Genomic DNA, 22,304 nt, shown 5'->3' on the forward strand with positions numbered 1-22,304 from the left:
GTCTAATTTGCCATGACCCTGCAACAACCGTGGTCTAATTACATTTACCTGTTAGAGAAAATCCCATTTGTTGAATTCAATACACGCTCAGAATTAATCCTCTTCTTTACGTTATGGGTTGAGACTTGAATGCACCTCAGATACTGATGTTATAAATATGTATAAATTGAAAAGCTAAATAATTAATAAACTTTCCTTTCAAGAGGACAGGTGATCTGCAAGGGCATTTTAACACTACACCAAAACTGTGCTCATGTTCATTGTAGAAACAAAATACTACAGGAACATAAATATACATAAATAAAGACCAATGTGTTTACACTTCTATATATTTATACATCTGTCTGTCTATCGATATATCTACATGTTCATTGCTAAATTTAAAAAAATTAACAGATTTCTAAAAGTATATAACATGATAGATATTTTTTCCTGGCTATGTCTTTAAGGGCACATAAATGCCAATTAAAATAAACAGCATCACATTTTTCAAATTTTATACTTTAAGATACAACCAATCATCATTTTTAACACTATAGGAAGTGACATCACGTGTTGACAGCGTGGTTCAGGCACGCCCCCTGCAAATAATGAGAGGGGAGAGGGCATGTGATAAACTGTGGTAGATTCAGAGGCAGACGTTGGATTGGCATGGCTGTGTGCAGCTCAGCACTGCAATCTACATTCACGAGGCTTCTGCCTGGATATTTGGATTCTCTCTCACACAGCTTTGATGCAGGGCTTGACAGCGTAACACAGCATGTTGCAGGGCACTGGGAGATAGAGAAGGAATAATAAGGGGAGACAACCTTACGAACACTTGAGCAATGTTCCGTGAGCTTCTCTCTTTCTCTCATCAGACCAACGGGCTTTCCTATACAGAGACCTGGGTCCAATGGAGGGATGTAACGATGTTACTCTTTGCTTGTCATGCTTGAATCAGAGCTTTGTATTATATCCTTTTGTGTCAGAGACCTTATTGTCTTTGTCTGTCACTGCCGCCAGATCAACTGTGGGGTAGTGTGGCGGACAGAGCCTCCTCCTCAACCCCCCTCTCCCTTGTCTGTGCCCCCGACGTCTCTTCATTCCCTGCTCGCTCGTGTCTATTTACCACTCTCATTCTACCCTCCCCTCGGTGTTAGAAGCAGTCGTTCTTGCTTTCAAGCTACCTACTGCTTACTATCCTCCTGTCTTTCCTCATTCAAAGCAGGCAGGCTATTATTTTATCCAGGCAGCTCGCTACATGATCCCTTGGAAAGCAGCTTTCAACGCTGCTCTGCCATCTCCCAATTCCTGAGCCCTTCCAGAAATTCATCTCCATAACAAAAGGATGTTTCTCCAGGAGGATTGATTCCCTTCACCCCCTTCAGTCACCCCTTTCCCTCCCTTGTCCTGATCTCCTGCCCTCTGACCCTCATCCTCTTGTTCCTAACCCCAAACCACCCTCTCCTATTTGTCCTAACCCCAAGCCTCTTTCTCCCCTAACTCATTTCCCCCCCTTGACCATGTTGCCATGTGTCTGCTGGCTTCAGCTTATCCTCATCTTGCTGTCCTCTGTCTTATGGACCCGGGGGGAGAACTGCCCAGCAACCTGCTTGTGCCCAGATCCTCACACTGTGGACTGCAGTGGCCGTGGGCTAACCAGTTTACCCGATGAGATCCCCTTGGATGTGCGGAGGCTTTTGCTGGCCGACAACTGGATAAACCGTATCCCCTCTGACTTTCTGGTTCTATACAGTGACTTGGTCTATCTGGACCTCCGGAACAACTCCCTTTCCCACATAGAACAAGGGACTCTCAGCACCTCTTCCAGGCTGGTCTTCCTGGACCTTGGCAGCAACAATTTGACTGAAATCCCTAAGGGGACATTTGGGGAGTCTCGGAGTTTGATCAAACTACGACTGGGAAACAACCCATATCTGAGCAAGGTGAGTGAGGATGCTTTCCTGGGCCTCACCTCTCTGAGAGAACTTGAACTGGAGCGTAATGCGCTGTCTACCCTAAAGGTGGGGGCATTGAGTCAGTTGCCCTCCCTGCGGGTAGTGAGGCTTGAGGGCAACCCCTGGGTGTGCAATTGCAACTTTGCCAACCTGTTTGCATGGCTAACGGAGAACAGTAATAAGCTTCCAAATGGTAAGTAACAAAAAGAGCCATTTTCTCTTCATGTGTTTGACCCAAATAAACCATATCTCTTTACAACATTCAACAGTATTATGGAAAATCCATTACCACAACACTTCTCTGGTCTATTTATGTTTTCCCTGTAGGAGAGGAAACCCCCCTCCCTCTCCCTTGTTCTAATTTTGTGTCTTTTTTTCCCTCCACCCCCACAGCCTATAATGTGTGAGACCAAGTGTGTAATACGAAACAATAGCACTCATTTGAAAGTGAAAACTGCGAGGATAGTGTGTGTATAAAGTTAATCAATTGTTATAGAAAGCAACTTGAAATGCAATATTGTCTGATTTGTAAAGAGAAATTAAACAACTCACATTAAGAATCTAACTTGCTTTTCTAATGGTTTCACATTTGAATATGTAGATAAGCCTGACCTATATCCCATGTAATCATCAGCATTCATTTGTGGCTTATATTTATATTGGCTATATAATATTTAAGATAATATATATAATTCTCGCATAATATTTGCTATTTAGTTGACAATATTTCAGCCATGTAACCTTTTTCTATGCCACTGACAATCAGACTCTTCCTCCTGTTCCTGTGCTGATTGCTCTATCCATGTGAATTTTAAGGCTCATAATATACACACGCTGTCTGCCACTGTGATTTAGCCTGCAGCGTTGAGTTAGATAACAGGACTGAAGTTTTGGAGGCTTTACAAGGCAATCTCCATGTGTGCATGCTTATCTGAGGAATAAAACAAGACAAAGGGGGTCACCATGTCCTTTCAGAAGTATTATACGCAGGGTAAGATCTTCTTACATCATGAAAGCAGAGCTAATGTATTCTAAAGGGAGTTGCATGGTATGTCCCAGATAAAACAGAACACATTACCATTGTTTGGCATTCTGTTTATCAGGCTATATAAAATATCTTAATCGCAATCAACATTCTCACATAAGAGACAGAAGGTTTCTCAAAAGAGAAGACTACTGCACTCGATCAAAAAGCTAAAATAAACAAATCTGACAGTACATGAACTTTAAACTGTGCTGTACATCTTCTGAGAACTTTGTTTGAATGTGGCTCACAGTGGGTGTATTTAAAAACAAAACAGCAACCAAACCTGTGAATACGCCACAAAATGTTCATGAACAGTTTATTGGGTTTAAAAATGAAGGTGTACAGTTACTGTTAGGGTGTAAAATGTTGCCCTGCATAAACAAAGAAACATGTTTTATCAAAAGCCTGAATAACAGTGTGGTTCAAGATGGGGGTTGTAAACTTGCTCTCGTCTCTTGAATAGGTTAACCGAGAGAAAGAAGATATGAGTGTTTGCAGAAAAAAACATGCGCACATCCACATGAGTGTTTTCAAATTTCCAAAGCTGGAACCTTTTTTAAGGAAGTATGACCTTAGATAGTTTGTTTTAAAAGAAACTCAATTGTGTTTCCTGCGTGTATACCTTGTTTTTAGATGTAGCTTAGTTATTGTTCAGTTTATTTCATTTCATTATATTTTTGACAACTAGATTATTTTTCAATTGCTGTTTGTTCTGGTTAAAGCCCCAAAATACTCATATGGTTTAAGAAAAGATAATGATTTGGGTATGACATTAATATTTTGTCAGACAGTCGGGTAACACCCAACCCCCCTCACCCTGCCAGCTGATGTTCTACCTTGCCCTCTTGTGCAGACAGGATATTCAGATAGTGGATATCCTTTCCAGAATTCCTATTCTGTAATGAAATCCATGGTTAATTATTAAAAGATGTAGTCCAAATCAATGCCAGCCTGCCCTTATGCCTTATGTGTGAAATAACCCTCTCTAAAATTGTGAACTGACTGGGTAACACTCTAATTCAGCTCCCTCCCAAAGTGGCTGGCTGTTACAAACTGCTGACACCTCACAAAAGCAAACTTCTAATATACATTTAGGCCATGGTGTACCAAGCTATTGATTCTGCTTCTGTGTTCTTTTTTCATTTGCCCCAAATTTGCAAGTTTAGGCCTGTGAGGAAGCAAAGTTGATAAACTAGCAAGATTACCCAATTCCCCCAAGCAGGAGTTTGCAAATGCATTAATCACAGGCTCTATGTGTTGTCAACTCCCGGGGATAATGAATTGCATTAGCAGCGCTGGCCTTACCTAATATCACACATCACACTTTATTTCCATCGCCAGTCGACATTACCTCCATTCTAACCAATTTCTGTGGGACAAGGTGATTTGAATTTCCCTTATCAATCACTAGAGACCAATGTCTCCACCTGAATCTAATGCTTTTTTAAGGGGCTAATGGTTAATCGTTAGAGATCCCATGGCACTCTTTGCTTTTTCAATAAAAAACATTGTTTGTTTGTATGTCACGATGCCAGATGAATCAGTCAACACAGTCAATTGGACTGATTCAGAGGTCTGGACCAAGGCAAAAGCTGGCCAGACAGACATCAACAACAAAGAAAAAGCCAAAGGCCTGGCCAAGCTGCTGTCATGACTGCCAACTGGCCCCAAAACACACTCTCAAATTCAGTTCGTAATGCTTATCTCACCACATCAGCAGCTTTTACATTCCCATCAGAAAGTGTTTGTTTTCTGGCCCCAGCAGCTTGGACAAAACGCACAGTCAAACCTAATAGTAAAGACTTTAAACTAGTCTATGCTCAGTCTTTTGTAATATTTTATCATGTCTGGAATTTACTTTCTAGTGTTAATAAGACCAAGATAAATAATATCTTGGTGAAAGGGATACTAATTATACTTTATTATAGTCTATTGGAAAACAATGCAAATTAGTACCAGTCACACAGGACAAGTAACTGAACTGAAAATATCTTTCCAAACAAGTTGCTGTCTTATTCTGTGTTTAGTATATAGAAGCGGCTTTGTGTATCGCATGATAGAACTACACAGCTACCAAAATACTGTCTGTGGATTATATGTGTTGTTATGTTCATGTATGTCACTAACACCTTGAATGTGTTTTTTGAAGTGAGCAGAAGTTTATTTTACATAACTAAGTTTTCTCATACAAATATAAAGAAGTTAAGAACATATTGCAGGAGAATTTGTGGTTATAGTGAATTGGACTTACAAACACGGTTCACACATGCAGGAATCAAACTGCCAGACCTAATTAACGTAATGGCTGAGCCCTCGATCATGGAAAAATGCAATGACCTAGTCTCTGAAATGCTGTATTGGAAGTGGTTACACAATAAACAGATGGACACTCATTAGTGAATGAGCTTGACTTGGTAAGCGTTTCAATATGTATCAACTCTAACAACCATCATCAGTGTTGGCGTTTCCACTTAATGTCTCACTCATCTCAGAGAAAATCAGTTACAGAGACAGAAAGTAGAATTTAAATTCTCCATTAGTGCGCTCTTTTCACACTTGTGGGTGTTGCATCCTCATGTCTTTTTTTTAATCAAGCAGCAAATCAGGTAAGTAGCTACAAAAAATAGTTTTTAAATTTGAGAATGTTGTCTCTCTTACCAGCAAGAGCTCAATAATATTAAAAACAGAAGGGCTAAGGCTACTCCAGTGGTATCCCAATTAAACACTACATACTCATTTTAATATTCACTGTCATGTGGCTTCAGACTGAAACTGAGTGGTGTTACTGCAAAAAGGGTAGAATAGAAAAACAAGCAAACAATTATGTGCAACTCTATGCAAATAGCTTGTGATAACATCATTTGCATGACGACATAAAAAAACGCAGCTGCTACTGGAAGTGTACTAGTATCATGTGATAACGGGAGCCGTGATGAAAGTACCATCCGAGTACCAAGTCATAGTCTGCTCCAGCTACGCAGATGATAAGCCACAAAATGATGTTGAGAGAGCAGGGGAAACAAGGCATGAAACACGAAGGTGAAAAAGAAAGTCCAGCTGAAAATCAGTGTAGCTCCCTTGGTTTTGTTCCAATAAACAGAGGACCTAGAAACACTGAAGAATGTGTTTTTGTTTTCTTAGCAATTCAACAAAGACCACAGAAGCTAGACTGCTGCAGGAAAAAGCCTTTCACTAAATTTTAAATCAGAAATCCTTCTCCGGAATTAATATAGAGCACTAATAAAGTATCTCTCTTTCTGTCTGTCGCGCTAGCTCAAACTAATTTCAAACTTGTAAATAAAGAAAAATTGTAGTGCTATTTTATGTTTTCCCTAGGTATCGATGACTTCTTTGGTTAAGACCTGCATAATGTAGCAGCTGAAGAGCCCATGCTGTAAACTGGATTCCCATTTCATTTTTCACCTCTTGATTTCCCCTGTGATTTCGAGTTCACAGTACAGCGCAATTTCGTGTTTGCATAACAGTGATTACTGCAGGCCAGCATGATGAGTGCTTGGAAGGTGCATCAATTCAGGACTTTTTGGATAGAAAAAAAAAGTTGATGTGCAACATTGATAAAAATTATTATTGATTTTTTTTTTTAAATTAGTTAAACCAGACTTACCATTTCTTTATACAAAAACCATCAACTGTCCTGTTGAGCAGCCAGCTGATTAGTCATATATATCAACTTTTCCATTAAAAAAAAAAAAGAATTAGCACCATTTAAATGTCTAGTTTTTAGCCAACAGTGAAGTTCATGAATGTTTCAGTGGAAGGATGAGTGTAAACATGATCCACTGCTGTCTCCAGTGCTCTTGGGTTAAGGATGAACAAAGGCCATGTATAATTCACAGTGACACAGTTCTACAGCACATTGGCCAGGGTAATTGGAGCTAGAGCTGCCTACAGGGCAAGACAGGCCAACTCTCATGGGCGACGGTAGACTGGATCTGAGCCTCGTCATGCAGTTGCTATCAACACTAGTCGTGACCTAAACTCTTTCACGACAAACTAGCAGTTCATGTGACAGGGTCAAAATCAAAATATTCCTTGACAACGTATCAAGTATCTCCTTTGAGACCTGTTTCCGCACTCCAAAGCACAGTCTGAAAATATGATGCCACTGGCTCACACTCGCATGTTGCCATACTACCCAGCATGATCGTTTGCTATCTTTACCGTGAAGAGAAAATATCTGTTCCATTAACAAAGACGGACAGCTTGATTTATCTTGGCCTAATTTAATGTTTATTTAAAGTTGGGATGTGAAGGAGAGAGTACTGGGAAGGGAAAGCTGAGTGTGAAAGGTGGACAGGATTACAAAGTGGGATAGCATCAGACAGAGCTCATACAGAAGCAGAAAGGGATAATCTGCCAGTGTCAGAAATAAAAGGTGAAAAGCCAAAAGCATTATCTCGCTGCGAGTGTGTAACATCGTGCATGATAGATTTTTTTTTTGTTCATCTATGTGGCCAACTGCGAGGCATAAATGACATACATGACTTGCATATTTAACTGTTTTATCGGGATGAATTATGACAATAGACACATTGCATTGTCAGTCCAATGACATAGTGGAAATATATCTGCTAGCATTTGCTTTTAAACAGTCACCTCTGGTGTTTGGGAATAAGCAATTTCAATTGTTTTTGAGATGAGATGTTTTAAACATTCCCATAGTGCAACGATGTCTCTGAGTCTACATGCAGAAGGAATCCCCTTCTGAACGAGTCACCCTCACCCCACTGTCACATACGTGCTCGTCATTTTGTGCAGCTGTGCATTCACTTCACACATTCCACACTCCAGTCCCTGCTGCTGCCCTTTTCTTGCATACATCTCACCATTTTCTCCCAGATTTCCTTCAAATTCTTTGGAGGATTAGAACTGAATCATTTTTCAGTCGCTCTGCAATTATGCCTGCCTTGTTCTATTTACATCCGCTGAATATTGGACTTGAATGGCACATTCATCCCGTTTAATACAGCAGGGAGGGGACAGTTTTGTTAATCGTTGTCGCAGCTGGAGTATTCATAGAGAGTACCTCGACACCAGTATGCTATGGCCAAATGAAAGCTAACTACTATACGTGTGCAGATGTACTGATGGGGTAATTTTGCTTTTAGCCTTTGGTGCAGAGATCAATCTGGACAAAGACTGTGGTGTTGAGGGAGGGAAGAGAAACAAGCCTCTGATATCATTCTGCCACAGCTAGGTAGATCAATCACGACTGAGACAGCAGATAGCCCGTCCTGTTGACTGGCTATAATCCTAAACATAATCCATCAACTGTCTGTGCCAGGAATGTAACATAGCTGTGTGGGCCGACATACCTGATAGTGTAAGGATCTGATTTGTGTCAGTGCACAGTAGCCTGCTCCTTACACGTGTTTTTGAACTCTGAAAATTGTACCCCGTCAGCTTACTCACTTAACAAGCTGTCATTGACTCACTGCATGGACCTAGATACTCTGTGTACTTTAAAACACCATCTTATTTTTCTGCCAGAGTAAGTGTGAAGTTACAGTTACTAGAAATCATATCTTTATTAAATGTTTTGCTGGATTCACAAAGAATTGGGCTTTAAACATTTAAGAGCATATGCTCAATCTAGGTTGATAATGTGCATCTTTGTGTTATCCCCGGGCAACAAAACACAGGGACTGCAGTCTGTATTTCCAGATACCTCATTGTTAAACATATTTACACTGGACAAGACAGGTACCAAATTCAATTACAGGTATAAGCAAAGGAAACAAAGCTTTTTCTCTCTGTCTCTCTCGCTCTCGCTCACTTATGCAGTTGGTATCTGTTAACTGTATTTGCATTGCGCTTACTTTTTTTTTTTTTTTTTTTTTTTTACTTTAAACTAGTTGTATAAATAGAAAAGTCAAAAGAGAGCCTCATCCTTTGAGCCTCTTCCCAGAAGTGAGTTTAAGTTAGTCTGGCTCTCTTGGGGTTTCCTGGCTTCACTGAGCCTAACATTGGATGTCCTGGATAACTGCTGTCACAAAGCTTGTTCCCAGCTCCCTGTATTACTCCAGCTATAACAATGCTTATGTGACAAAAGCAGAGTTGTTTAAATAATAGATACTACTAAATAACTGTGAGAAATAACTACTGAAGCAATGAGTATTATATTAGATGAAAATGTATTCATTTATTTCAGTTCAATTAATAAATGTGATAAATGCATTAAATGTGTTTTAATTACAGGTGAGACAAATACAAGACTTGTGTTGCTCTGAGCTGTACCCACACTCTAAGAACTAAAACTGACATTTACTTAAAATTTTTGAGGCAACACTTTTACACTTAAAAATATTGAGTAGATTGGAAACCAGCCAAATCTGTTCAATATACTCGATCAATTAAATAACTAATTCTTAAACATATTAAGTTGAAATGAATAATTGTAGTTGTTAAACAAACATGAAAAAAATGAGTAAATAACATTGACGTACTTGGTCAATGTAACTGAAATATGGATGGTCAGTTAATCCAAAACTTTGTTCCATCTATATTGTAAGCTGAACGTAATCAAAATTGTACTTCATATTAAATATGGTAAATGGCCTGTATTTGTATAGCACTTTACTTAGTCCCTAAGGACTTTACACTGCATTCAGTCAACCACCCATTGGTGATGGCAAGCTACATTGTAGCCACAACTTCCCTGGGGCGCACTGACAGAGGCGAGGCTGGCAGACACTGGTGCCACCGGGCCCTCTGACCACCACCAGTAGGCAGTAGGCGACCGAGACTGTTGGTGCCGGGGCTCGAACCGGCAACCTTCCGATCACACAACGAACTGCCAACTCTTGAGCCACGATCACCCTCTAACATTCAAATATGAATGTTATTGTATTTCACTAGTAGTCTAAGTCTAAAAAACCAAACAAACTAATATGTAGTTGTGTGTTTCATAATACATGCATAAAAAATGACCACATGTTAACATTTTTCCAAATGAAAATTTAATTTTCATAAACATGGAAATAACTCGAAATGAACAAGCACTAAAAAGGCAAGAGCCTTTTACTTGAAGGATAAATGCAAACCAGGAGAGCAAACACAAAAGCTCAGAGTATTTAAAAAACAAAATGAACAAAACAATGAAAAAGGCTCACGGTACTCAATTACTCTACGTTATTGTGTTTTACTTACACTTTTTAGTTGTAAATAATATTGATTTGAATAATTAATGATTTTAGTACAAGATACTGATGAGTATAGATACCTATTTCTCAAATGTTTTGATTCAATTTTAAACAAAAATATTAAGTACATGCAAAGAAGTTATGCTGTGAACCACATACTGAATTTTTTGTCTGAGATAAATGTAAATAAATACCTTAATTTAACACAAACACATACGTTAACACTTTAGACATTTATTTCAACTTATCAAACTCAAATAATTACTAAAAGGATATTCATAGATTTTATCAGGCTCATCTAACTTATATTTATAGTGATATTTACTAAGCCTCTGAATTACTGCAGAATAGGAGGAATGTGATGGAATACATTCAAATTCTTTATCATAAAGGCTGTAGTGATGATATGCTCATACAGTACTGGGTGGCTACACCCTGAACCTGACCCTGTTTAGTTACAATGTTTGACACTTTGGATCATTTTTAACAAAATCATGATTTTGCGCTGTTTAATAAGATTTGAAATCTCAGAGTGAAACCATAAACTCTTCACTTTGGTGAAGAATCATTTGTTTTACATTTGTGTATCATTGGAGTTTGTGGCCATTATAAGGAGTGCAGGTTTAAGGTTCTTCTGCACTGGCTTGACTTTTCATAACTAAGAGGCTATTTCCATACATACAAGTCTAGAGTCTGTTATCGTTTTATAAGAGAAGATTTGTTTGCACGTAATTTCAAAATAATGGATTATAATGGATTTAACTGCAGTCAGTTGGCTGTAGCATTGGTGAGATTTTGGCTGTAATTTTATCCCATGGGAGAACAAGCTGGGATAATGTTTTTTGCTTTTAATGTTAGCTCACAGTAAAATAGTAAAAAGTAGTACTACCAGGAAGAAGATAAGTTTGCCGTCTCTTTCTACCACTGATCTGTTTTCTAAATCCATTTTGATAAATGTGATAATGCTGCTACTCCTGCAGGGGCCATGTGTTCACCAGGATAATTTTAGTCTCAGATGTCATTAATCAAGCATCTGAAAGAGGCAAGACCAGACAAAAATATCTCAAAAGGCAAAGGCGAAGTCTCTAAGGTGACTGGTTATTTGCAATGCAGAAAGCACATTGTGAATATGAATGTAAATCGTTTGTTTTATGAGCAAATGGACAAGACAGGCAGTCTTTGTATGTGATAATTATGCTAGAGGTGACTTTTCATTCAGCATGACTGCTGTTAACCAGTTAATGCAAATTAATTTGCATTCTACCCATGTCTATTTTTTGGAATATACATCGATGGTGCATATTAGATAAAACAGAAAACAAGATGCTTCTTTATACAAAAACAATTAATTTCATAAACCTGTATATTAAAGGAGGAAATCACACTCTTAATGTCTATAAAATAGGTCCAAGCAGTAGTTTTGAGTACTGTCAGAGAAAATAGAAATGTTGGAAAAAAATAACAATTAAAAAAAAAGAAAAAGAAAGAAGCCCAGCTGATTTAAACTGCACTTTGCAAATTTCAAAGTGTGAGCCATGTGGCTGGTTACGCAATGCAATGCTTAGAATAGTGGATTTTGAAAGCATTAAAAGCCAACAAAACGTTTCAGCTCATACTTGTCATGAAAGGAGATTAAACATCTCTAAATACATTGCGACCTTTATAAGGCCAACTTTGCCTCTTCAGCACATGCATGTCACGCAGACAACTTGAATGAGCAGTATTCTCACAGGCAGTGAAATATGAATTTGTTTTGATCTCTGATTCCCAGAGCATATGGCCGACATGTCGTGGACTTAATGATGCCAGGAACCAATATGCTCCTCTTGAGCTACATAAGGACTGATGGTATTGGCTTATTGAAACCTCTTGATGCTGGGATTTTGTGATGAAATTGAAATACATAAATGTCGTGGTTCTAACAGGTATAATACATTAATATGTACTGTCAGAATTACTCCCAAACATGATGACTTGGATGTGGCATTTTTATGTAAGTCTAAAAAGAGCAGAACCACCAAACCTCATTGTTTTCCAGGCTATAATGCATTCATAAATTGTTTATACATTTACACTGGAATACATTAATCATGATGTCTGTAAGAAATGTGTTTTTTAATGTTTTGTCTGACCTATTGCGGTCTAGCACAAGTGAAGAAGGTGCTTGGAAAAAGATGGATGAAAACAGAGGAAATGAAACTAGATCAAAATATGTGCATGATTATTGACATTTAGATTTCGTACTTTGTTGTTAAAAGGTTTAGTGACAAAGACCCTTGCCGGAGATGGAGATGTGGACAGAACCTTATGAAAAACCCAAATACTGTGACAGTTGCTATTTAAAATAACATTGAATCAAAATAGTGTATTTAATATGTATGAAACATAACTTTTTTCGTGTCTTGTAATTTTGGGTTATTGTTATCTTGATGACATGTTCCATAATATTTATGTCAGCTGACATGTAGGAGGTTTTTATTAGATTGGTGTCACTAAGTTTCAACAAGGTCTTAAACAGTGTAACTAACACTCTAACGAGTCAGTCAAAGGACAAGCACATATTTCCAATTATATTTACATTTGTACATTTATATTTCCAACTCGCTTTACTTTTGAAGGTTATTTGTTCCTTTACAACAAAGTTGTATACATTTAACAATTATTTAATTGATCATCACAGATGTTTTAGTTGTATTATTAACATTCCTCTAATACTTTACCACAATTTAAATGTAATAAATTAAACACCACATAAAAAATTTCATTTTGGTGCAGAATTAAGGTATTTAATTGAACAAACACACTCTCGGGCAGTACTGAAAATCTTCAGTATGCTCCATGTTGTGCTGACTGTTGAGCAAAGATCCAGAATTGATGTACTGCCAAGTGTGTGCATTTGCATGCACAGTATCAGTAGAAAGTAGCCACCCACATTCTAAAGATTTATCTCTACCCACCTATAAACTAACACTTGCATCCATATGTCTAGTTCTTCACACAATATATTGTCAGAGGTGGAAAAAGTACATACAGTCTTCATTAAGTAGATTAGGTAGATAGTAAAAGTCTCTGTTTGCTGTTACCAAATTGTAGACTTAGTGACTTTGCCTCCATACCTAAAGAGGGATATGAAAAGTGGATTCAGTGGGTGAGGCAACCATAAGACTTAAGTGGAGTCTGAATCATAATAATTGCACCAAAAATGCCGTTCCTGATTTTTCTGGATCATTCCAGCCCACTGTAATTCTTGAGTACCGCTATTAATGATGTCTAAATTATATGTTTTTACCTATTTTACTGATGCTTATTATGTGCAACAAACACAGCTGATGAGTACACCAGTAGGATAGATTTTATATATTATTGTTCCCTCCATTTACCTTGTGGAGGTACAGGAAACAATAACTCCCCTCAAATGGCTTAAGCCAAAAGTATTGGGCCTTTTTTATGAAAATTTAAGTAGAGTAGATATTTGTACTAAAATGTAGGGAATAAAAGTAACAAGTTGTCAAAAAATAAAAATAAAAACTTAAGTAGAGCACAGAACAGAACAAAATATTTGTAATACGTTACTTTTCCCACCTGTGCACATTGCCAGTATTTAGTTACATTAAATTTGTTGATGTATAACATTTGCAGTATGAAGGTCAAGAAATACAAAAAGAAAGAACATTTCTAGCACCTAATTAGAACTTGTATCAAGTTAATGTCAAATGTTAATCAAGTTCTCATTAAAATAACTTGAATACCTGACTCTGTCAGCATGAACACCTTCCGTCTTTAGTGATAGTATCAGTGGCCTGTAATCAACACATGCGTGTTAAAACTGATCCGAATGATCCAGTGCTGATGTCATTTGTAATCACGAGAGGAAAAGAAGACTCTGATAAAGGGCTTGTATCCTTGAAATCCAATAAGCCACAGTCACTGTCCTTTCCCATTTAAACAATGTCTGAACAATAAACCACGTTAAAGTGACAAAGGCACAGAGAGCAGCACTCACTGATTTATCACGGCTTCATCTTGAGATGAGTTTGGTCAAGGTGCCCCTGTCTGAGACAGTACCCTTTGCTAATGCTGTACATCAGTGGATTTTTGAAGTGCAACAGAGGTCATTATTCAACAGCGTGTGCATTCTAAGAGATCTACCTTGTGCAGCTAGCAAATTAAATTATTTTTAAAATTATTTTCATTCACCAAACCATTTGAAACTAATGCATTGATCATGAAAATGGGCTGCTTTCACAGCACTACAGCACACTAGATAAAATCAACCATGTCTCACTAATGCATATACTGTATCACTTTGCTTCACAGTATTTCAGCTGTATTCCAAGAGTGAACCTACAGTCATGGTGTGGGTGGGTGTACTGTATACACAGTGCAACTTCAACTCATAAGTGAAGACTTCTGATCGACCTTGCAGTTATTAAATCAGCTCCCACACTTAGGAAGAAACCGCGTTACCCTGTTGAACTGAGATATTCCACTATCTAGAATTAAAGGGCTTCATACAAACAGGACAGCTCAAACTATGCTCTCCACTTTTCTTTGATAGTCTTTAGTTCTGAGCAGGTGTGGGCTGCATGAGCAGTAGATCAAATGCACATCACCTTTAATTTTAAACTAGTGGGGAGTTAAATTAGAGTTCTTGTGTTTGTGCAGTGCATATAGTGAACTGTATTAAGGCTACAGTACCTGGACTATGTGCTAGTTTTTTTATATGATGTAAACTGTAATGTAAGTACTGCCATAGAATGAATTTGTATAGAAATGAATGAATGTGAGGTTCAATGTGTCTTGTTCATTTGTATAATCGCATTTACTCTCTCTATGTAGGGGTCAAAGGTTTGGAGTGCTCCCTCCCTATGGATGGCAGACGTGTATCCCTTACCCAGCTCTCAAAGGACAGCTTCCGTGAGTGCCAGGCCACCCTGACTCTAACAGACCTTCTTATCATCATTTTCTCTGGCATCTCAGTGTCTGTGGTGGCCATTATGACCAGTTTCTTCCTGGCTTCAACTGTTCATTGCTTCCAGCGTTGGAGTAAAGGCACTAAGGGGGATGAAGAGGAGAGTGAGGAGTGAGAAGGACTTACTTTTAAAGAACCGCGCGGCCCTTCTTCTTCCAGCAGTGAGAGAACATAGAAGACAATGTGTGCCCCATGCCGTTTCCTTTCTGGCCAATATCCAGGACTGTTCAATGGTACAATCTTGCCCTGTTAAGGCTGAAGTTGTTTTCTTTGCACATGGACTTCTGAAATATGGTAATAAAAGACACTGGAAAGGAATGAGTCCTATTAAAGGTTAGCGTGTGTGCTGCACCACTTGCAAAATGCTATTATAGAGATCTTATTTTTGGCTGTTAGCGCTTGTGGTCATTTATGGCCACTGGCTCTTGGCTCAGTGTTATAAGTCTACACAAATATGCCAAGACCTTTATATAAAAAAGAAAAGAAATAGATAATAAAAAAAGTGTTGCTGCAGTACTCTCGTATTAGTCTTAGTCATACCAAAAATCTTTCAAAATTTAGTCATGTAGGACATTCAATCCTGGAATCTGAAATCCTGTAAAAATGGCTTCAAAGTTAGTGTGACCCTTTGAATGATTTTCACTGGGGTTTTTATCTGAGTAGGCCAGAATGCTTGATCTTGATTCCATAAAAAAGGATGTCATATTGACCAGTGACCTCGATATTTAACTGCCTATAACATGATATGCTGGCATATCCTGCCATTTTCTCGAGTCTCTGTTGGACAGCCACTCTCACTAACATTAAGACGTTGTTCACAAGCACTGAAGAAGGCAAATACTGTTGTTCTCTCTGCATGTAGAATTAGACTGTGGCAGGGATGTCAGCTCAACAAGCAGGATTTGGGTAATTATGTACTGCAGGCGGAAAAAGCTTCTAGTGGGTCTACACATTCTAGCACATATTTATTACATAATCACAAATTTATGTACAAAATAAAATGGTGTAAAGTAAAACAATCATAGAAATCAAGAGGACATACTGTAACTTCCTTAGATTGATACTTGTGAACTGTGTAGAAAGAAATTCATAAAATATCAACAGCATAATCAATCAAATGAATAAATTATGGTAAATGCAATATAAAAATAGAATCTATGTAGAATTATTGTGTTAAATGATGCACTTTAAATGGTGAACCTAATTTTGGCTAGTCCTCAATTACAGCAAATAGACTGGTACTGTGTTCATCTGCCAAAGGTTCAGATGGAGGAGAAATTGCATATAAGGACTTTTGCTTCTAGTGAGGTAAACATAGCTCCCAAATCAAAGCCAAATCACACTGTACACACATTTTACTTCAACAGGTATAATCTCCAAAGATTTACATTTTCTTCCATTCTGTCTTACTTGGTTATATATATGACAGTGTTCAACACTTACGTTAACAGGAAGGTCACTTCAAAAGAAAAAGGGAACGAGGGTGACAAGCAAGAGTTTGGCTTCTTTAGTAATAAATAATTAAACATCCAGTAATATTTTAAAGATATCTTACATCTTGCTGTACCTTTATTAGAAAGTTGGATATCTTGCATTAAAGTTGAGGCTTTGATATTTCATATCAAAATTCTTATGGCTACATTCAGACTGCAGGCAACAGTGTCCAAATCAGCAATCAGTTGAAATACAAACTTTTTAATTTCTGATTTAGACCAAAATTCTCTGGTAAATGTTAGACTATTCTTTGACTGGCTGTAGTGGTGTTTGGCTTTGCGTGTTTCTCCAGCTTTTGCAGTAGCACCCCGCTGTGTCACGCACGTTTTAACAGTCCAGTGCCTGGTAGTTAGTAAGGCATTCTTCAATTTTTGTTGTTGTTGGCAAACAGCTTCTAGGTGAACTGCCAAAACTTTCTGGCTGTAGCATTAGATAGTACAGCGAGCTGGTAGAAAAAGTAGAAAGAATGTATATGTGAAGACAAGACATATTTGTTCTAACAATTTAATGACTCTTCAAAAAAAATTTAAAATCATGACCAGCCAGAAGAGTTTTTGCAATGCAAACTCAATCGAAACAGTCATGTCGGTAAACACGCAGCTTTTATTTCACTCTTAACAACCCAGCCTTGTTGGCAGGTGATAAAACCCAACTCTATGTGCTTTTTCAGGGAGCAGATGAGGCTAAAAGAAAGTGAAATCCAAAAGGAAAAGTAAGAATTAGAATTTTTTATGATATGAAAACATTGCTGGAATATTTCATCATTGGCGGGGATAGTGTTAAGAAGCTGGCTCTCTTTTTCCTCATCCTTGTTGTCATCCTTATGAACTATTTGGCTTCCACTGTACATCAGCTTATAAAAGAAACACTATGGCCTCAGTGGCCCATGTGTTTAATTCTTTACAGCATGCTGCATGCAACATTTTTGTTTTTGTTCTTTTTCAAATGTGGGTCAGTTTAGGATGGCGAGCAGTTCGCCGTGGAATTAGAAATGTATTTACTATTTAAACTGGCTATTTAAGTAGTTTTGTGAGCGGGCACGCAAGCAACGAACACAACAACAACACAACGTCAGATATGAGCATTAAATCTGAAATGAGCGCTAAAGCTTGCAGTGTGAACGTGGCCCGGCTTCATGAACAGGATCTGTATTCAAAGCAGCAACAGTACAGCACATTCCAAATTTAATAAACTTATGCCCTGAATTTCATGGATGTCTTTTTGCTACAATATTTGCATTTTGTATATTTAAATCCTCCATTATTAAGATATGGAAAGCAGAAAGCTAGACTCTTTTTGCCACCCAAACTGAAGGTATATTGTACTGCTTCTTACATTCTTGTAAGGCATGAATAATTCAGTAAAATTGAGATATGTAGCAGAAAGAATGTCAAGCCTCTAAATGCAAACAAACAGCAGATAGAAAAAGAGCCATGAGAAAATAGTCATTGTTTCTGTGTGGTTAAAAAAAGTTAAAAAGGAATTCTAAATGCCTCTGTCCCCTTTGAAGAAGTCATAGCCCTGAATGTGCATCGTTTTTAAGCACATTTTTGCAGAAACTGACAAAAAATTAATGTGGCCTTCTTTGTTTTTTGTTATTTTTCCATTTGTGTAGGCATCAATAAAAGCACAAAGGAAACTCCTATGATCCTGGTACACACTCATGAAATTTGTGTTATCTCATACTGTTTGTTGGTACCAGCCTGTAATGTCACATGTTGTGCTGAAAATGCCACATCCTTATAAACAATGTGATTTTTACTGTATGGATATTGTTTATTTGCTAGATTTGACACCATCTGGTACACTTTAAAGATATGATTATTATAAATTTATATAAAATGACCTCTGAATAAACTCCTTTCATAAATTGTCCGGTCATAACGGTAACTTGGTATGTCAGCAGGCCTGTCAAGCTTTGGTTTTCTATACTGAAGTGGTGTGCATGCTCTACAGGATGAGCAACAGTGCATATCTGCAGAATATAACAAAATAAACATATTTTTGTGGGTTTACAGATTCATATCTTTTCAGCATTGCACTTAGCCAAGATTGCACTATATGAGAATTTAGAGTTCTAATGGTAGCACCTCCTTCCTGCAAACGGGGAATTTGATGCTTATCAACTCCAGCCAAACTTATGTTGGCTACTGCTACATTTGCCAAATTTCTGTTCTTCTTTTTCTCTTTTTCATGGAAAAGTAAAGCAGGGTGTTTGAAAGTCGGAACAACAATTCATAGCACTAATCAAACTGCATGGTCAAAGGTTGTTTCTATAGTAAGCAAACATTTAAAGGTTTATGTAAGAACAAATAACACGTATTGTGTTTTTTTATTGTAACAAAGGTCTTTTTAATTGGTTCTGAGTAGCTTTGTACACAAAGTGCTGCTAATCTGAACATATCTTCCACACATGTCAAGTAATCAGAAGCTGAAGCCACATTTGTAAGCTAGCTATGAGAAGCATACTTTTATATTTCCGTGCAGTGAACGACCCAGTCCTTCAGAATTAAGATCACGTGTGATTTTTTGTCTTTTGCTGTCATAACTTTAAACAGCAGCATTGCAACAATGGAAAGCTTGACAGGCTTGAACTAATCAATTCTTTTTTGCACCTGAATTTCATTTCCAAAGTCTCCAGTTTCAACTTTTTGTGGCAGTTTCTATTAAATAACAACATTTGAAATTGCTCACAGCCACTGGAAAGATGTCATTAGTTGCAAGTTCACATTAAAAGAGTCTATTGGAAGGACTTTTAAAGGAACTGAGTCTGTAATTGTAGATGAGCATATTGACATATTCAAGAAAAAAATGACACCATCGGATTAGCTAAATGGGATTAAATTAGCCGAATCATTTTTCCGTTAAAAGGCAAACTACATTCCCAGCTAATAACAACAGACACATACCTAAGTCAAGGAATCAGAGGGAGGCTTTTGATACATATCATTTCCAACTACTATGTAGTTACTGTACATTAACAATTTATTTATTTAGCTTAATTGTTAGTTTAAAGCATATGTTAGCATGGCAGTTTCCTCTCCCTTACTTGTTTAATTAAGTAACAATATCAGCACATTACAGCATGCACTGTTGAGTTATCTGCAGTATAAACTTCAGATTCATTTCTATTTTTCTATTCAATTTCTATTCAAAATCTGTCCCCAAAATAACATTCTGGCGTTGTGCACCCTGGAAAGCAGAGGTAGTAGTGGCTGCTCTCGTACAGTGTGTCTCGATATTGCTTAGAATACCAAAAAAAGCCATGTTATGTTTTGTCAGATAAATGTCAGTAAGGCTTAAATCTAAACTGGGTGACAGAAGAGAGTGGTGACAATGCTACTGCTGCTGAATGCATTTCCAAATGTCAAACAGATACTGTTAAAGAGATCATGTGTGTAGCTGTATTTTCATGTTTCGTTAAAAAAAACAGTAATACTGCTAATAAAATCCTTTCTTTTCTGTCTTCTGGTCTGTATTTGTAAAGACACTGTGTTGTATAAATACAGATTTAAAAAAAGGATATTCATTTGCTACTAATGAAATATGTTTAATTTTCCATATACCTCTGATACAAACCAAATTGTACTGGACAAATAATAAACATTTTAAAACATTGTTTGCCTGCACTCGTAAAGAAAGCAAGGGGAAGGGTGTGTTAGTGTAAAACATCATTTACGGAAGAGGACCTCATTCAAATTCATTCGGATTTTTCTGTGTCAATCACATGCCATCTTTAGTGGAAATGTGATTCGTCACGAAGCCTGCAAAGTCTTTAAATGACCCCATAATAATTGTGACTGTCTTCCTTTCGTTTCCCTGGACCTGACAGCTTTTCTCTTGTCACAGCAGCAAATGAGGAAGGCTCATCTGTAAACACTGCACAGTGTGTTATTTCACACAGCAGTGTTATCACACTGCAGGTATGCAAATGGCTGCACTATTTTTGGAAAGGGTGTTAGAGAAATTAGAGACTTGGGAGAAAAATGAAATACCATATGCTTGCATAACAAGTATCCAGCTTGTTCAAGTACAGTATCTGTCAGTGTGAGCTTTCTGCATTTGGACAATTGTGCAATATGATGAAAGGATAAAAAAAAGTCAGGAGGATTACTCAACATGCAATGCAATTCCATACTTTTACTGCTTTTTTTGCAGCCTTTTCCCTTTTTTTCCTCTATATGCACGGCTCAAAGGAGTAACCTCTTTGGATGACAGAGGTTTGCATTTTCTTGATCCCTCATACTCATGATTCATTTTTCCATATTTTCCCCAGCATGTGCCTTTGTCATGTTCTCTTGTGAGAATCTTTTATACAGTCTAACAAGGTAATGTTTTTTTAAAGCCGTCTGAAGAGAATAATAGGATAAAAACAACCCTTGGGGCGTGTAATGTTAGCTTGACAGAAAGCAGGCGGATGCTATACTGCAAAAAAGAAAGAGCTGAGATTCATTTATTGTGACTCCAAATGGGAATTACTACACTGGATACAGAGCAGAATGCGGGAAAGACTTGTACATACTACATTCATGCTACACTGAAAAGAAGTGCTGTGAAGGTGGTCGTGATGAGGATTCTCCTGCAACCATTTACCTCATTTGGTTGTCATGGCTACACAGCCGGAGGCCCGAGCTCTTGGACGCCGAGGCGGGAACAGGGAGAGGGAGGGATGCTGGGAAGCTTGGCCCTCAGTGTGCGACTGCCTCGCCTCTCTTTCCATGCATCAGCTAACTGGACCTGGCATCTAAAAAGAAAAAAGAAAAAGAATGTCTGAAGCGCTGTGGCCCTGTAAACCCATTTTAGACTTTCACTCCCACCCCCATCATCACTGAGTATATTAATGGCATCAAACATGGAAGGATTACTGATCTTTTTCAGCAATAGTTACAGCTGCTTCACTACACGTTAGGTGTACGATCACTGTAGGCTATAAGAGTAGCTTCAATTTTAACAATTATGACAAAAGATTACATGGTAATAAATTATTTAAGCAAATGACGTAGGTGAAATTTGTTTGGGAAAAGAAGCATTTGTGTATTTTTTACATTTAGATATCTATCTCCGCGTCTTTCTTTACTGTCTGTTCGTGACCCACAAAGTCAGGAAGTGAGCAGGATAGAAAGGAAAGTAAGCCAACACCCAGAGAGGAAGCTCTGAATGAATAATGGTCTGGTGACTTACAGTGGAGTTAAGGTTTTTGGAAGGAGTGGGCAGCAGTGGGTCAGGTTGCGAAGTTCAAAGGAGCCGTGTGTGATCAGTTTCTCTGTTGGTGTAACTGATGCTGAATGTTCACAGAGTTCACAGAAGTGGGGACTTAGTGGAGATGAGTGTGAAAGAGAAAATGGTGGTGTTAGATCAAACGCTGTGTCACCTTCTCATGCTTTATCCCACCTTTACTCTTCACTTTGAAAGAGATAGATACAGACGTACTGCAGCTGAATAACCACAGTGTCTAGTACAATTTAATTTTGCACTAAAAAGTCTTTATGATGTCCCGTTGTGAGTATGTCAGAATAAGGCAGGTAAATTTTTGGTGACTTCACAGTGAGGAAGTGGGCGTCATGTGTCCCACCTCCTGCGTGCTCTGCACAGCCAGCAGTCTCGGCTAAACCAAACATACTCAGAAGTGAGCATGTATGGACTGAACTGAACTATTTCCCGTTATGAGGATTTCTCGACATTGTCCAGCCTGATTATACTGATACTGT

At 38.0% G+C, this 22,304-nt stretch overlaps 1 protein-coding gene and 1 long non-coding RNA gene across 3 annotated transcripts in view; one reads left to right on the forward strand and one right to left on the reverse strand.

Annotated features, from left to right (window-relative positions):
* Positions 1–22,304, reverse strand: part of LOC309705990 — a 38,135-nt gene that overhangs the window by 5,851 nt on the left and 9,980 nt on the right. Inside the window, exons 2-3 of one of the 2 annotated variants that reach the window (XR_014276654.1) lie at positions 21,190–21,340; positions 15,132–15,185 (exon numbers count right to left, since the gene is read on the reverse strand). This is a non-coding gene — a long non-coding RNA (uncharacterized lncRNA). Of the gene's footprint in view, positions 1–15,131; positions 15,186–21,189; positions 21,341–22,304 lie in introns of those variants that run through there. The other variant, XR_014276653.1, reaches the window with a different exon arrangement.
* Positions 1,257–20,062, forward strand: lrrc38b (leucine rich repeat containing 38b). Its single transcript, XM_082532146.1, has 2 exons — positions 1,257–2,133; positions 14,970–20,062. Exons 1-2 carry the CDS (start codon positions 1,506–1,508, stop codon positions 15,215–15,217), a joined length of 876 nt encoding a protein of 291 aa, XP_082388272.1. The 5' UTR covers positions 1,257–1,505; the 3' UTR covers positions 15,218–20,062.

Source organism: Aulonocara stuartgranti (genome assembly GCF_965226115.1).
Source record: "Aulonocara stuartgranti genome assembly, chromosome: 5".
In the NCBI taxonomy this organism is placed as follows: Eukaryota; Metazoa; Chordata; class Actinopteri; order Cichliformes; family Cichlidae; genus Aulonocara; species Aulonocara stuartgranti.

Coding starts and splice junctions, on each gene's coding strand:
- lrrc38b (XM_082532146.1), top strand. CDS start 1,506: ATGTTGCCATGTGTCTGCTGGCTTCAGCTTATCCTCATCTTGCTGTCC. Junction 2,134..14,969: donor CAGTAATAAGCTTCCAAATG/GTAAGTAACAAA, acceptor CTCTCTATGTAG/GGGTCAAAGGTTTGGAGTGC.